The following is a 17,163-nucleotide window of genomic DNA, read 5'->3' as shown; positions in this document are numbered from 1 at the left end:
CAAATAAACGATTTTGCGAAATTCGGATAGCTTTATCTACGTAGGAACCGCACTGAATTCCGAAGTGTCTGCTGTCAACTAAACTTGTGGGTTCATAATCGAGGTGGGTGAACCCAGTTATCGTACATTTACGTAGATTTCTGGTAATTTTTAAAACCAGCGTTATTGAAAATTTAATTTGGAATTTTTTAACAAATACAATTGCATTATTTGTATAAATCATTTCTTATATTATTATTTTTTTATTTTTTACTGTGCAATACATTTAATCAAGAATCATAAATTATTAATGGAATACATGAAGCTGTCTACTTATTACACTAAAAAAAATTTAAAATCTTCTATAGACAATTTACATTCACAACAACGATAAGTTAAAGCATTCCATGTTCTTACATTAAACCCAATGATTTAATCACATTTTGTAACTTTATTGTAAACCTTCCTTGCATAGTTTTCTTAAATTCATTGACTTTGGCGTCAAATTCCATGAGAGACAAGCTAGACATACTCTTATCCGAGCTACTGTTGAATGTCTCATGCCTACTGGGACGGAAAGAGCTACAGCAGCAAGCAGCATTACTTTATAAACATACTTGTAAAGTTTAAAATGAAGGCTCAACCATTCGTAAGCGAGAGTATTGACGATGTGGTAACAGAGCTGACAGCAAAAGGACTGTAGCAGGCTAGAATACTGCTGGTCATCAGCTTGAAGTCTTGAGTGGAAGCTGGGGTCCAGCGACGCGCGAGCCAGTGGCTGCCCCATCTGACCGCCCGCCGCGCAGTTGCGCCGCTGTTGCGCGCAGACCAGCGAGCCACCGTGCGACCGGAACATGAGGCAAGTCTGTTACACGGCGCGTGTGTGTTTACGGCGACCCGACTGCTACCCTTTCCCGCGCCGGAAGGTCGCCTCGGCTCTATATAGCGCCGCGCGCCGCCGGGCAGCGAGACAAACACAGTGCCGTCCGCTGAGTGCCTCAGCTCCTGAGAGACTGTCTCAGCGCTCAGCCAGCTACCGTGCCGTCCACTGCGCCAGGTAAGCCCTGCTAGCCGCGGCCTCAGCTCCCGAGAAACTGTCTCAGCGCTCAGCTGCCGTCCACTGCCGTCCACTGCACCAGGCCCATGTGATACCATAGCTCTTGCAACGTGAACTGTTTATATTCATATATTTTAGAATCATATCTATTAAGTATGTATAATAAATGAGACTATTTGCTTGTCTGTCCTTTGCGTAACGCAGAATCTAAAAGGCAAATGTGAAATACGGTAGTAGGCCTACTAGATTCTCTCTCCATAGATTGCAACTCGAATTTCACGTATAAACATCTTAGCTCTCGGTGCACGGGTTTGGTAGGAGTAATTCCGTGAAAATGGAACGGAAGTCGATGAACGGAAATATGTTATAAAGATGGCGGACTTTTGTGTAGCAACGTAAAGCTGTGTATAGTCACTTTCGTAAACATTAGGGTTCATACCAAACTTATTGGTGTGCCAAATGAAACTTTATGATTGTTAAACTACCCTGGAGTATATTTGGTAAACTAAAATGGATTTAGTAAAAACTATTCACAATTTCTCAAAACATAAATAAAGTGGTATTACAACCATAATAATGATATGTTTACTCCTTCCAAATTCTCTTGAGGCTTACTACCGCAGAGTTACAGCGCACCCATGGAGACCTCAAAGGGCGAGGTTCAAACCTCATCACTGTAAACTATTTTTATTTTTATTTTTAATAGAATTATAATATAATTATATAATAATTTTTAATGAACTCGATAAGGTTAAGGTTTGTTTTTAGGAGTAATTACACACTGGTTTTAGTCGTTTCAGAAAAAATGTACTTAGTATTATAATATTTGTTTTAATATGTTTCGGGTTAATATATTAGTAACGCCAATAAAGTATATATATTTTAACGTATGCAGAAACTTAAAAGTATCATATGTTTAGTGAATTTTAACAAGATAGGCAATATTTTAATAAAATTCCTTGTATAAAATCAGTTCCAATCGGAGCCGCTTCTTGATGTTTATAATTTACGGTGGTTTCGTGTTGCTATTTTCTATCTCCGTTTCATGGTGGCAAGCAACATTCACGATTCAGACAGCGAATTCTAGCGGCGGGCGCAGAAAGTATGTGTGTGATACACATCCGGAAATTTTGACATTTGAATAGTGACTCTTCTATTTATCAGTTTATATATCACTCTCGGAATTATTTTAAAGAATTATTGACGTTACAACGTCTAATAAATCGATGAACGCCGGCTGCACGCACGAAAAAGGATGTCTCATTGTCCCGTTACGCTCATTGTCCCATTACGCTTATTGTACGGTTGCGCCGCATCTATCTCTCTTACACTCGATTGGAACAACCATCGATTTGACTTTTTCGAGGCACATTAAACTTGAAACACTCCCATTCGTTTCCTACTTTTCCTATCATCGTCCTATCCTTAAAAGAAAAACACAGATTGGAAGAAGTTAAATAGCAAACATGTATAAAAGTTATAGTTAAAATAATCTCTTCGTTAAAGTAATAAACATATTTGAATTAATGAGTGCAAATTAAAGTAAATTTATCAATTTAATTGTAGATTTCACTTCACTCCTTCTTTTTATCCATACAAAATAGTGTTAATTCAATAAAAATGATTCAATTTTATTGATAAAAGTATGCAATCATTTCATCAATGTTTTGTTATGACGTTGTCACGTTAAACTATCGTCTGTAAACCGACTTTACAGATAACCAATTTTTATACGTTATAATCCGTATCCGAGTTTTGTATTATAAGTTTATTTGCAACATGAACCACATGAGGATACATGAGTTTGCTCGTCACAGAGGTTAGATGTTGACACATCACTGGCGAGTACTGGAAGACGCGCTCAATTATTTTATAAAATTTTTTAGTTATTTTTTAGTTATTTTTGACCACATCCTTCCTATTATCTTTGAATATATATATACTGTATAGAAGTCGCCAGCCCAGGTTAAAATTTCTAATACGGTTTTGAGGTAGTTGGTTAATTCACCGCCGCAATCGCCACCATCTCTAGGGCATCGACTTGTAGTGGTCCCTAGCGGACAAGTGTCGAACTCTTCAAACACCCCTTCCCCACCCTTCCTCAAACATGCGTTGTATTCCACCCACCCTCTACCCTACCTCTCATCCCTACAGTTTTGTGACGCACAAACTCCCGTTGAACGACCTTGAGCTGCAGTGAATGATAGGTGGGGGGTGCGGGGAATGACAGCGGGTGACAGTGCTGCGCTCTAACGTGTAAATAACAACTAAGACGATACAGGGCGTTACGGCAGCGCACTGCAGCGGTGAAGTTCCCAAGCTGCTCATCATACGCTTCTGAAAAACGTAGAGTAAATCCTATCCACTCGCGACTTCTATACAGTATATATATTCAAAGCTATTATCTTCGCTTCAGATTATCTGCCAATAACGATATTCATGTCATTACGTAAACCTCGATGCAGAGAGTAAAATGTAGTATATTTCGTGTTTGCAACTTTATTTACTGATACTGTCAAATTTTTCAACTATTTTTCGAAAATAATTGTCTCTGGACGTTTTATTCTGTATTAAAGCGCAACAGGAAATCTTGCAACCACAATGTCTTGAAACTTCTACAGAATATATGAGCAACATCGGACTCTCATTTGAAACTAAAATGGTGAAGAAATATTTACTATACATATTTCTATCAATTGATGAATGAAAAAAGTGAGATATGCCAAAGAGTGTTAGTACTTTTGGTTGCTTTCGATAATTTTTTATTTTTATTTTACATCGCCTTTTTTCGGATTCAGAAGGCTTTTAAGTGGCTAAGTGACTAAAATCATGTGAATAGGTTTATATTAGGATCTAGAGACACACTAAGGACTTTTTTTTTATTTCAGGTCTTTAATTGTTTACATCGAGTTAAGGTCAATACAATGTAATTTCTGACTTTTCAAATTTTTTTGTTAAATTGATAAATAGGAATTGGCATAGTAGTATTGTTTGCGATGAGTTTAACAATAAGGACACACTTATTATTAGAAAATTACCTCAACTATCAAATACTTAAACCAAAATCTTAGCTATCATGAGTACCTAGGTTTATCGTAAGTTATAGAGAAGTACTGATAAAGGATGTTTTGTGCGTTTAATACAGAATGACCCATAACTTAAGCCGAGAACATTTGGTATGCCAGTAAGGCTTAAAGTAAGACTTTAAGACTTAAATCGCTAAACGCGTGTTCGTACTCAGCCCACTTGTGTCCCTCCGACTTGCCATCATGGGAGTCGTTCCGATATCGCGGTGTCAAATTTTGGTCGCAACTGCGAAGGTTTCCGAAAGAGTACAGCACGGTAGTTCTCGCTAGCAGTTAGCAATACCTAGTTATACCGCACGAAACTATGCTGTATTTTTTTTAATGGAACATGAAAATAATCTAAAATTACAGATATTTGTGAATTGTACATTTAGACTACATGAAAAATACTGTATCACTATAAAACAGTATTCGCAATAATACTGGGTTCGGATTCTTAACCGGTTCTGAATCAAAAAATTGGTTGTCTGTAAAGTCGGTTTACGGACGATAGTTTAACGTGACAACGTCATAACAAAACATTGATGAAATGATTGCATACTTTTATGAATAAAATTCAATCATTTTTATCGAATTATCACTATTTTGAATGGATACAAAGAAGGAGTGAAATGAAATCTACAATTTAATTGATAAATTTACTTTTATTTGCACTCATTAATTCAAATATGTTTATTACTTTAATGAACAGATTATTTTAACTATAACTTTTATACATGTTTGCTATTTAACTTCTTCAAATCTGTGTTATTCTGTTAAGGATAGGACGATGATAGGAAAAGTAGGAAACGAATGGGAGTGTTTCAAGTTTAATGTGCCTCGAAAAAGTCAAATCGATGGTTGTTCCAATCGAGTGGAAAAGAGATAGATGCGGCGTAAGCGTACAATGAGCGTAACGGGACAATGTGCGTAACGGGACACTTTTTCGTGCGTGCAGCCGGCGTTCATCGATTTATTAGACGTCACGTCAAAAACTAAAAATCAAAAAGTGCAGTAGTTTTCGAGTTATCGGCATTTTTTACCATTTTTTAATTCATCACGCTGACTAAATTATTAGATACTGTAAATACAGTTGTTTTTCAAAGCAATCATAAATAACCTTACTATTGATAACAATTAAAATAAAATAAAACATTCTATAACTTTTAGGGGGGGGGATTATTTGGAAGTCTTGTGTGGCAAATATTTTTAGCAGGTAAATTTTGCTAGTTAGGTACACTGTAAAAAATTACTTTGCCACACAATTACCCGATTAAAAATTGTTGCCGCATATTTTTTTCTCTCTCAAAAGTATTGCATGTTTGATTTTATTTTGAATTTTTATTAAAATTATGTTTATTTATGATTGCGTAGCAAAAAATTTAGTCACAGCATCTAATAATTTGGTGCAGGGTGGGGATTTTGAAACTTTGGAAAAATGCCTTTCACTCAAAAGCTACGATACTTTATTAATTTGTTTTTTTTTATTCAGAACCATGATTAATTGGCCTTTCTCACTGTTCTCGGCTTGACGTTGAGTTATGGGACACTCTGTATATAATGAGCAGTGTGAGATGGTTGTGCATATAGCCATGAAACTTGATACTTTAATTCTCCAAGGGAAGAAGAAGTGCACATCAGAGCGATTTTTTCAAAACTAGTTTTAGTTTTTTATAATTTTTTTTAGCAATATTATAACGTTCACTATTCCATGTGAATAACGTGTATACTATTCCAAACGAATACGAATACAGTAGAGAGTCAAACCACTGTAATAATCTTTGGAGACTTTTGTCACGATATTTGTTGCATTGTAAAAGTTTATTCGCAGTAAATTCACTTTTAGATTTTATGTCTTTCTTTAGTGCAGTCGTGTGAGACGGTTAACATTTCAGTTTCGAATTGAGTTCAGAATAAATTAATTCAAATGTTAATCACTTCTTTATATTATGTTTGAGTTAATTATAATAATAAAAGAGTTCGTCTATCTGCATAGCGAGCAGTGCGAAAGTGCTTTGCCCGTGGACTTCAGTAGCGAAGTGCAGGAAGGTTCATTACGTAACATGAACGTAATTTATTCGAATATTAATTATATCCGCAATTCTTACAATAAATTAAAACATTACAGTCGAAATTTATGTCTCAGCTCGGTTTAAAATCGGTTTACATATTTTTTTTTAATTTTAAGGCGTTTCTTTACGCCACAGGCTCCCCAACAGTGTAGGGTTTTTCCAGAACATCAGGGCCGCACGGTCTAGGCACGCCACTGCTTTCAAGGGAAACCTTCTTTTCACAGACAAGAGAGCCAAACACCCGATCGTGCATCTTCTGTTGTTTTTTTTTTTTTTTTTTTTTTTTTTGTTCATTGTAAATGTGTTGATAAAAGGATACTAATGGTCAATTAGGTTAGGTTATCTACATTATAAATACTTTAAAACATTTTGTACGGTTGATTTAGTTAGGATAGCTACATTAAAGATACGGAAAAAGAAAAGCGAGCATGAACTTCGGGTAACTTCGGGTTTTGGCTCTCTCTTCTGTGAAAAGAAGGCTGCCCCTGCTTTCAAGCCCTCTTTCTGATACCAACTTCCGCTGAATAAATTTAATTTTTCTGGAAATGCTGGGGAAAAAAAATTACTTCAAATAACTACTTTTTTGCTGTCATTACCCTGAAAATTAATTATAATGTCGCTAAAACGTTCATTTTCCGATTAATAGAACATTTTCGTTCCAAAACCGAATCTCTATTTACATTAATGTAATTTTTCTTTATCTTTCACTGCAAACAGCTTGAGTGCTGCCACACAATTTGTAGCTATATGCTTCGAAGCTGAACACGAGAACATAAAACAATTATTTTTTTTGTCATGAGATGGTTTCAGATTAATTTCTTTAATGTAAAACATTAAGATTATCATACATAAATATACCCTGACTTGAACCACGTGTGCACGAAACTTAGTACTTCACTGGAATGCGCCATGTTTCCAGAACTCGTTCCCACTGAGGTTATTTCTCATTCAAACGAAATGTGACTTGTAAGACATATTTCATGCTTGCTTGTGATTGACTGGAATGATCTCTACGAGCCGCAGCTAAATGTATGGCCGAATGCTTGTCGAGACGCAGCAGAAAAATAAAAAGTTAAATACGCTTTATGGACTTATATAGTTTCTGTAAGGAATGGCAATACACAATTATTGTGTTGTATGAATACTTTAGGCATACAAATAAAAACCCAAGCTTACAGCCACCGAAATATAAACATGAATATTGCAATCAATTTCAGCTGTAAACATTCGATTTCCGTGTAACCTGAAAAAAATATATATCTTCTCAACCAAGTAAATATTTTCAATTTTGGTTAACTTACAATAATCACTTTTACTAGTTTTTCTGGGCCATGCAATCATTATTAAAATATATTCAGTGATGAAATGGTGTTAAAAAAAACTTTTCTGTAAGTACTTTTAATTTCGATTTTACTCGCATTAACCCTCGAAATATATAAATAAACATCAATTAGACGATGTTAAAATGCCTTAGTAAATGCTGTTAATAAATTCGTCTGACTATCACGCTTTTATGGAAGACTGCACCAAAACAATGCTTCTCAAATAGAATTATGTGAATGATTTATATGGACATATTCTGGCCGCTCACGAATCACATAAAGTGAGCGTGTTAGTTTAGATGTAGATAATTAGAGTTAACAATAACTTTAAAATATGTTATACTATAAACAGTATCTAATAAATTTTTAAGAAAATCAATCTCTTTATTTAAAAAAATTTTTTGACGCATGTACGTACATTCGTTTATCGATATGCTTGCAGGACATCAGGACATCAGTCATTTTCCTCCAAACTGGCCAGTTTAGGTGCACAAGTATTTCTTAGCGCTTAATTATTAGCGTCGACAGAACGCTTTGTGCTTGCTCAGTTGTGTTCTGACAGTTGTACCAGAAACCAGGTAAGGTCTCTAGGAGGACCACGATTCAGTTTCTGTACTGCCGAGTGCACATGCAGGACTACATAATTGGGGTTTTGTACAATTGTGTTGTCTCACTGTCCTACCTGGCTTTGTTATGTGTTGTACGGTAAGAGCGGCGTGCCACATAGAGTTATTTAGAGCACTGAGTTAATGTATCTGGAATCTACTCATAGTCTAAGTCATTTTCTATAGGTAACATTAGTATTTGTAATAAGGTTTTGAAATAAGTGATATATTAACCAAATATCTCAAACCATTTTTTTAAACCACATTTGCGCTGATACTGTTCTATGCTACTGATTTCATCACTCATTCCACAGAAATTTTTATATACACCTCCCATTAAAAATATATGGGAGTGACACCTGCTAATTGCATTTTGTAATATATGTCTGCCGAATTTATGGCTATTTAATGCAATTTTATTGTGAATTATCGTAGATTAACAAAACCGATCGTGTTTATCAACTGCCTAGGATGCACCATTTCGGCGTACAACAGCAGCGATGAAAGCACGCCTGGAAGTTGGTAAACTCCACGCATGCAGCTCTAGGTAAACACAGTTCTTGCAGCGGGGAATCGCAAACTGACAGCTCGGCGCTAGAAATGACATGCAGCGTAATATATCACATGGTTTGCGGCTCTCAGGTCATTGCAACCCGCTGCACGTTGGGGAATTCCACCCAAGTCAAACTGAAGATACTCACCCCACATATGCATAGCACACACACATCAGGATAGCCAACACCTGCAGCCGTGGCATGTTCAAGTTGTACTGTGAGGATAAGGCAGCTGAACACATCTGTGTGCATGATGTATTGCTTGCTTTCTTGCTGCTGAAACTTTTGCATTCGTTGTACGCTGAGATGGGCATTTAATATATTGGGGCGGTTACGTTCCAAATAAACCTTCTCGAGACAATTCAACAAATCATGTAATGTTTCTGAGAAAGCTATTTGACTGTCCGTGCCATGCTGTGCTAACTTAAAGGGAAAAAAAAACTTAAATTCCATGTACCTGTTATTGAAATCCCTAAAATATGTGTCGTGCATACATACTTAATAATTCAAGATGTGAATTGGAAATGCCGAGGTAACACGACGATTACTATTTTTGGACTTTATTTAGCATGTACAATAGGAATAAAACGATGTCTAAAATGTACAACTATAGCGTAATTTTGTAACTTTAAACTATCAAATCAATAGGATAAGTATTCGCTACAATTAATCAAGTTTCTAGAAGAGGCCATAACTCCAATCAAAATGTAAACATTAACAATAAAAACTGCTCCCCTCTGCAACTCATACTAAACCCAGACACCACCATCGATTCCTTTCCTTATCCGCGCAAACATTAAGAAAAAAAACTGCACATCTATGCCACTCATAGCTATCCTAGCCACCCTCAGAGTTTTCTGGCTTCATACACGCAAACATGTACATAAAACTACATTCGTCTAACAATCGAAGCTAAGTCAGCTAGCTTAAAGTTTAAGTTTCCTTTCAACGCTAACATATACATAGAAATACAACCCCTATGCCCTCGTAGCTATGCCAGTCTCCCGCAGAATTTAAGTTCTCTTCCACACAACCATAAACAGCCTCACATGGCTACCCGAGCCACCCTCAGAGTTTCATTTTCCTATCCACAAATACTAATCATAATTTTAGCACATGTGCCTATAGTAGCTACACTAGCCCCTATCCCCCACCCCACCCCTAAGACTGTCAGTTTCGTATTATATATACATCAGCATCCATCTGCCATTTGAAGATATTTAAGTATAATTTTCACAAAAAAATATAAAACCTCATATCCCTGCTTCTCGTAGCTATCCCAGCCACACCCAGTGTTTCCTTGCTTCATACACGCAAGCATATATGTAAAACAACACTCTGCCGCTATTATGCTTTTATCGTAGTCGTGGCTTGAGGCTGATATGTTTGACCCAAACCACAGCTTTACTCAATTTGTGAACAACGAGTCGTACACAGTGGTTAAAAGCCAACAAAATTCGGGGATCCCTTCACTTTTTCCTCTGTACCTACACTTTCAAAATGAAACCATAATTTATGTATGGTTTAAAAAGAATGTAGTTCTTATAACTTTTGCGACCTATGGCAATTAATTTAGTTTTAAATTTTTACACATAGTTGCCCCACTGTCACTTTAACATGGAAGCCTTTTGTTTATTTCCTGATCTAACCAGCAAGCTCCTATATATTCAAAAGTATAAAATATGACTATTATTTCACAAAAGTAACTTTAATATCAAAAATTTTGTCAAACAAATATTGAAGCTAAATCGTGGAATTCTTTTAAAAAATTTTAAAAATTTACACTATTTTGGTTTTGACGTGAATACCTCCCATTAACTGGGATACTAGTTTGAAAAGTGGAGTGTAACGAAAATAGGATAGATTTTGAGACAATATAATTTATCAATTGGGTTAAGTATATTCAAGTCGCACATCATGTAGGTAATGTATGTGCTTACGCATGTACCATAATTAATGCTTTATGTATATTTACAGGTCACTACAAGTAATAAGCAAATTTCTCAAACTTTAATCCCGTGTGACTCATTAATTTGAGAGCATGTATTGGAACACTCGTTAACCAATTTTAATCAATAAAATTGATTTCGTGCAGAACATAGTAAACTATATAAACTATGAAAAGTTTTGATAAAAATTAGGAGATAACAACTGTGAGATGAAATAACGAATAATAGTGCGAAAAAATTACAATTTCAAGGCATATGGTGAGCTTATACAATCGGAATTGCAAGAAACGATAATTACACGAAATAACAGCTTGGGACGATTCAAGAAAGGCGCCACTCACCGATGCTGAACGGGCTAGACTCTGCGGAAGAGGAAAAAAGGTCAGATGGAGGGCATCGCCGGGCCTAGTTTTTAACTGGCCATTTACATTATATGTTCATGTTGAAAACTTGGGACTTTGCCCCGACCAGCCTACCCCAATACTGTCTATTTTTTTATTTGGAATTTCATGTTCAGCGATATCATTAAAGACGGTAACGTACAACGATACAGACCAGAAATATCAAAACCGGAATCTATCATGGCATATAATGCAGCATCTCAGCAATGGCCATGTAAGAACGGAAATCAGGATGGCCAAAACTGGATAAAAAATTGTGAGGTGAATTCCTAATACAGCGCCACCTCACTCTACACATTCTTGCTGTTTTAGTACTGACTTTAAAAAAAATTAACTAACCTCTAAGCGAAATAAGTACTCTAAGTTTTCAATTATATATATAATACATTTTTGAACAACAAACATTCTTCAGGCTCTAATACTTGTCTGCAAAGCACAGTGTATTTATCATGTAGGTATATACTTCAAATAAATATTATAATATATAATATTTCTATATTTACAAAGCATTTATTTCCTAAAGTACTACTTACTTTAAAAATTCTAGTTATCAATTTTTAATAAACCATTCAGTATTGGAACATGTAGTAAATGTTGCGACACTTTAAGAGCCTTATATAGCAAAATAACTAATGGTTAAGCAATTTTAGACTTTGTTGGAAAATCAATGAGAAGGTGAAAAGAACAAATCATAATATTTTATTTAACTAATAATTCTAGATTTGCCAGCCATGGTTGAAACTATTGAAGGATTGAAGTAAGAGAGCCAGGTTGACTGGTGTTGCAGGTGTGCCGATGGCGCCTCCATGTGGCTGGGCGGTGCTGGTGCTCTCTGCATGTGCCGTGAGATGCTCGCTGGCGGAGACCACAGCGGCGCCGGAGGTCCCGTCCGAGCTGGACGCCGACTCCCAGCAGCACGTGATGATCCTTAAGAGGATCAACAGAGTCAACGACGACGGCTCCTACACCTACGGCTACGAAGCGGCCGATGGCAGTTTCAAGATAGAGACCAGAGATGTGGCGGGAAACGTGAAAGGGGTATTTGGCTATTTGGATGAGACGGGAAAAATCAAACGCGTGTCTTATTCCACCAAAAATGGCACTGAATATCAATCAGGCCTGCTGTTCAGCCCTAAAAGTGAGATGTCAACCACTGCATCCGCCTCTCTTACAAACCAACAAATTTTGAGACCACAAGTAAATCAGGTTGCCAGTGCATCAACAACTACAGAATCGTTTTCAGTGAGAAGGCCAGTTTTTAGGCCATTTAACCCTAGATCTACAACGGAATCAACAACTACCTCCACTAGCAAGAACACGGATCAAGCAATTAGGAAAGTTTATCCTGTATACAATCCTTACCAGCTTATGTCTTCGAGAAATAAGTCATTTGACGGTCAAAGCAATGCAAAGGGTTTACATAATCGAACAATATTGAAAAAGGAACAAACAAACCCAATTGTCACTGCCGAAAGTCCATCACATACAATTACCACAAAAAGACCAGTTCATGCAGTGTATGGTCAATATATACGCCAACCATTAACACAGCTGCATAGAATGCAAAACCATAGCCTTGTGAGTGATTCCGGGTTTAATTTAACTGAAAATCACACTAATTCACAACCAGAACTTTTCAAAGATTTGATTCAAGCTTTAGATCACACTGATGACTCAGCTCAAAGATATCCTTTTCCTTCAATATTATATGGAAAACAAAAAGCCTCTAAGGATGTCGACATCAGTGAAGAAATTTCAGTGGAAACCGATGATTCACGACCTACTGTAGAAAACATTTTTCTCGGGCAAAAAAGAAGAAACAGCAGTGGGAATGCTCTAAGGAGACAGTTGGCCGATGAAAGAGGTGATTTGAGATCATCCTCCTCATTTACGCCATCAAGATCTCATGTCACCACAACAAATGACAACAGTGATGTTTATGGTGCATCGAGCCCAGCAAGCATCCCTCGATCAATACCATCTTTTGCTTTACATCCCTATAGTGTGCGGTCTGGTCCTGTTGACAGTGCCGTCCTTCAAAGTCAACACACAGGCACTAAAGAAACAGCTGCATATCCTAACATTGGCTATGTCCTAGAGGACACTGTACCTAGAACACCCACTGGACATGACCCTTATGATAACTTTAAAGCCAGAGATTTTAGAAGAGTGTTTGTTCCCCGACAGAATAACTTTGATGGTAATTACCATTTACAGCAATACGATATGAGAGACATTCTGGCACAGCTTACTCAATTATTGATTTACCATCTGCAACAAAATTATAACACAAGACTTACACCAGCTCAGATTGCTCTCATACAAATGTTAGGTATAAATATTCCTCCAGGCTTATTACAAAATTCTTACTACCCACAATCTTCATTTATACCTAGAAGACAAGAATACCCTGAGGAAAATATCCCCTACAACCCTTTTGATGAAACAATGTATGTCACAAATGAAGATCCAAGATTTTATGTGAAAAGAAGACCATTTTACAGAACTCAACCACAGTTTGGGTCTTCTCCAGAACAGCCATTTCCTTATGACAACCGCCGTCCAGATAGGTACGAGCCCAGAGTGCAACCAGGCCTTCAAGTGTTCCTGCCGCGGTACTATCCCCAGCAACCACTCCCATACAACAGTCCCGAAGTGCAATACAGCCAGGGAGGCCGTGCGTCAGGGAGAAGCACGGTGGCCATGCCTGAGGAGGTTTTCCCTGAAGAGTACAGAGATGCTGTGTTCTTGAGGATGCTGCTGGCTGCTAGAGCGCGACACCCCAGTGGCCCACGCACTGTCCATGTGCGGCCGCAGAGCCCTCAGGAGAGTGCGTCCAGCTCAACCACGGCACGACCCAGGACTCTGGCTCCTGTGCGGAGCGTGCAGATTCTCGACCCCATCACAGAGGAGCCCACAGTCAAGAGGTCGACTGACAACAGCACGGCGGCCGCTGTGACACAGCGCTGATTCCCCTGCTCTGTGCAGGACCCAGGACTCTGGCTCCTGTGCGGAGCGTGCAGATTCTCGACCCCATCACAGAGGAGCCCACCGTCAAGAGGTCGACTGAAAACAGCACGGCGGCCGCTGTGACACACCAGTGATACCCTTACTACGTGCTTTACTTTCTTTGTTAAGAGACCAGTTTGTGTAAATATAATACTAACGTTTGTTACTCTTCTTTAATGAATGAATTTTGTTCTGTGGAATATGATTTGTAAAATAAACTGTAAAAACAAAACTCTATTTTTCTATAAAAATGTTATTAGTTAGTGCAGTATACATAATAGATACTTTTTTTGCAGTTTTAATGAAGTAAGGATAGGTGCATAAAATAAAACAATTAATCCAACAAATAATTTTTTTCAACCAGAATTATCTGCTTTGGTTTAATCATAATGTTTGATGGTAACCTATTTCTTGAATCTTTAAATATATATTAATAATTATTTTTTTTATTTTTAATAAGTATAAAAAAGCTCACATAAATTAACTATCGCAATTGATGATTAGTTTTAAAATATTAAATTCCTGCTTAATTTTTCTTTCAAGTTTTAAGTAAATAAACATACATCCGATCACTTAAATGTCAAAACATAATGTTATATGTATGTCTAATGCTAGTCAATTGAAAAGTTCTCGATCACATTTTTTGATTGATTAACATATCAAATACTGATTCTTTGAGGTAAGGATGTGTAGTTCTGATATTTAATATTACTGCTTAATTATTAAATATTTTCAAACTATTATTTATAAAAATCTGAGCACAATTTTTTTTTAAATTCCATGTGTTTCAATTTAAGTATTTTTCAGCCTTTATATTTGTAGGTGTATTTTTTTTTTCATTGTACTAATTGTGGCAGAGGTCAAATTAGGATTTTAGTGCAGGAATGTAGCCAGAGGTTTACCAGATATATTTGATTGATATTATAAAAACAAACGTATCTAAAGGGAAAAGAGATAATTCAGTTTCAATTATCTTAAGCCAAGTGAAATTTTAACTTTGACATTGGTTCATCGACAGTAAATGCATCATGAAACATGACATATTATTACACAATAAATAATGGCTAGTTCACAAGTTATAAAATTAAATTCGTTGTGTGTTCTCTTAAATGTATGTTATTAAAACATTTTCAACAAATACTTATATTTAGTGAACAATATATATTTTTTTTCAGTCACAAGGAAATAAATTTTACAGTAAAACTTACCATGCTGAATACCTACCGTAAAATGGGGTGAAGTGATACAATTTTCAAATTAAAGTTTTAATAATTCTTGTATTTCTATCAAAACAAGAAAACATACCATCCAGTAACACTGATACTAACTTGTACTTCACTGTCTTGTGAAAGAAAGTCATCCAGTTTTTTAATTTATATTTTTTATTTTACAAAAACCATCTGTCTCACTTCACCTCACAGGAAGGGGTGTAGTGATACAACAATTTATACATATGGATATATCACTTCAGAATAATAATGAGGTGATGTAATACAAATATTATTGTTTTAATTTGCTCTACAAAACTTACTAGCACTACGTATTGTCACAAAAAACACACATACTTGGGCAAATTAAATTTTTTATAGATTGTTCAGATTATTGACATTCAACAAAACATGTTCTGATAGCTAATTTAGCATCTTGCCATGTAAAATTTGACGAGGCAAACACTTACTTACTACCCACAATTGAGTGGAAACATTTACAGAATATTAAACGGAAATTGCATTCGTCCATAACGAATCACTTTAGGTTCTGGCAATTTAGAAACGACTTCATGCGGATAGATAAAACTTGTATCCTCCACATCAAGCCATACAAATGTGTCCTTGTGAGCACGATATTGTTTCATAAACTTAACTTTCACAGTTCTCCTTAAACTATTACTGCTTGATGATTCAACACTGGTCACTTTTGCAGGAAACAGGTGATTCTTCTTTGCATCAGAACTTTTCGCACTAAACTTATTAGTAGCACATTCCAAGTTAATCAACAAGTACTGTCCATCTTCTATTTCTTCATACTTTGCAGGTATTATCTTCATTTTACCTGTAGCATTGTCTTCAGTTTCCATTTCCCATTCATGTTCGTCACTTTCACTGGAAGTGTCAACAAAGTTCTGCTCTTTATCATTAGTGAAGGAGCATCCTGGAGTGTCTGGTTCCGACTCATTTTCACTTGAGTCCAAATTACCTACACTCTTTCCCGGTTCTACATTTATCCTTCTTCTTTTTGGCAAGTTTCTTCTCTCAACACACTTTCCATACCTCATTTCACGCAGCAATCCTATGAAACTTTCATCAATCGAGGAACTAGTACTAGAAGCACTGGTGCCCACTGTGAGAGGATTTGCACCTATGCCTTGGTTGGGGAGCTGCTGCAAAATCTCCTGTCTCTGAAGTGGTACAAGTCCTGTCTTTCGGAATCCATTTCTTATGTTTTGTGCACAATTCTTCTCCACATTTTGCAGGAGCTGCTTGAGAAGAGGAGGAAATTGAACCTTGGATAATGTTCCTTTGTTACCCTTATTTCTCCATTCTGTTAGCAGTTTACGCCATTCAACTTTGAGAGGATGAAAGAAAGACACATCCAAGGGTTGTGCCAAATGGGTAGAACTTTTCGGCAAAGTCAAAAACCTTATATCATTTTCGTTACACAATGATATAACACTGTATGAAAAGTGACTGCCAAGATTGTCTCCGATGAGAACTCTGGGTGCTGGTTGAGTTTTTAGGTAAGGCAAAGCAATCGTCTTGATCCATTCTTCAAAATTAATTTGATCGAACCATCCTGATTTTGAATTGCCATATCTTGTTGACTTTGGGCCTCCAACAGTCCAGGATTCATACAGGTGCTCCGCCTTGTATACAACATATACAGGAAGCAATATTCCATTGGCACTGCATGAAAACATTAATGATGTTGAAGACTTTGCAAAGTCTATTATATTTTCAGGATGTTTTTTGCCACGTCTGCAGATGACCTTTTTTTTGCCAGGATCATCAGTGAGATTAGTCTCGTCATAGTTAACTATACTGCAAGCTTGAACACCAGAAAGACTAACCTCCAGGTTATCAAAATACTGGTTCACTGTATCTGCAGATACCTCAGCTCTTGATCTTTTGATGTTCTCTGTGAGTCTGTCAG

At 36.6% G+C, this 17,163-nt stretch overlaps 1 protein-coding gene across 1 annotated transcript; it reads left to right on the top strand.

The window, feature by feature from the left end:
* The first annotated feature begins 956 nt into the window (after positions 1 to 956).
* LOC134542561 (uncharacterized) lies at positions 957 to 14,355 on the top strand. The gene is made up of 2 exons (XM_063386924.1): positions 957 to 1,036; positions 11,792 to 14,355. The coding sequence occupies exon 2, from the start codon at positions 11,800 to 11,802 to the stop codon at positions 13,972 to 13,974; it is 2,175 nt and encodes a 724-aa protein (XP_063242994.1). The 5' UTR covers positions 957 to 1,036; positions 11,792 to 11,799; the 3' UTR covers positions 13,975 to 14,355.
* The last annotated feature ends 2,808 nt before the right edge of the window (positions 14,356 to 17,163 follow it).

Source organism: Bacillus rossius, assembly GCF_032445375.1.
Source record: "Bacillus rossius redtenbacheri isolate Brsri chromosome 9 unlocalized genomic scaffold, Brsri_v3 Brsri_v3_scf9_1, whole genome shotgun sequence".
Lineage (NCBI taxonomy): Eukaryota > Metazoa > Arthropoda > Insecta > Phasmatodea > Bacillidae > Bacillus > Bacillus rossius.
Note: the sequence above shows the minus strand (reverse complement) of the source record. Positions and strands in the feature narration are given on the sequence as shown.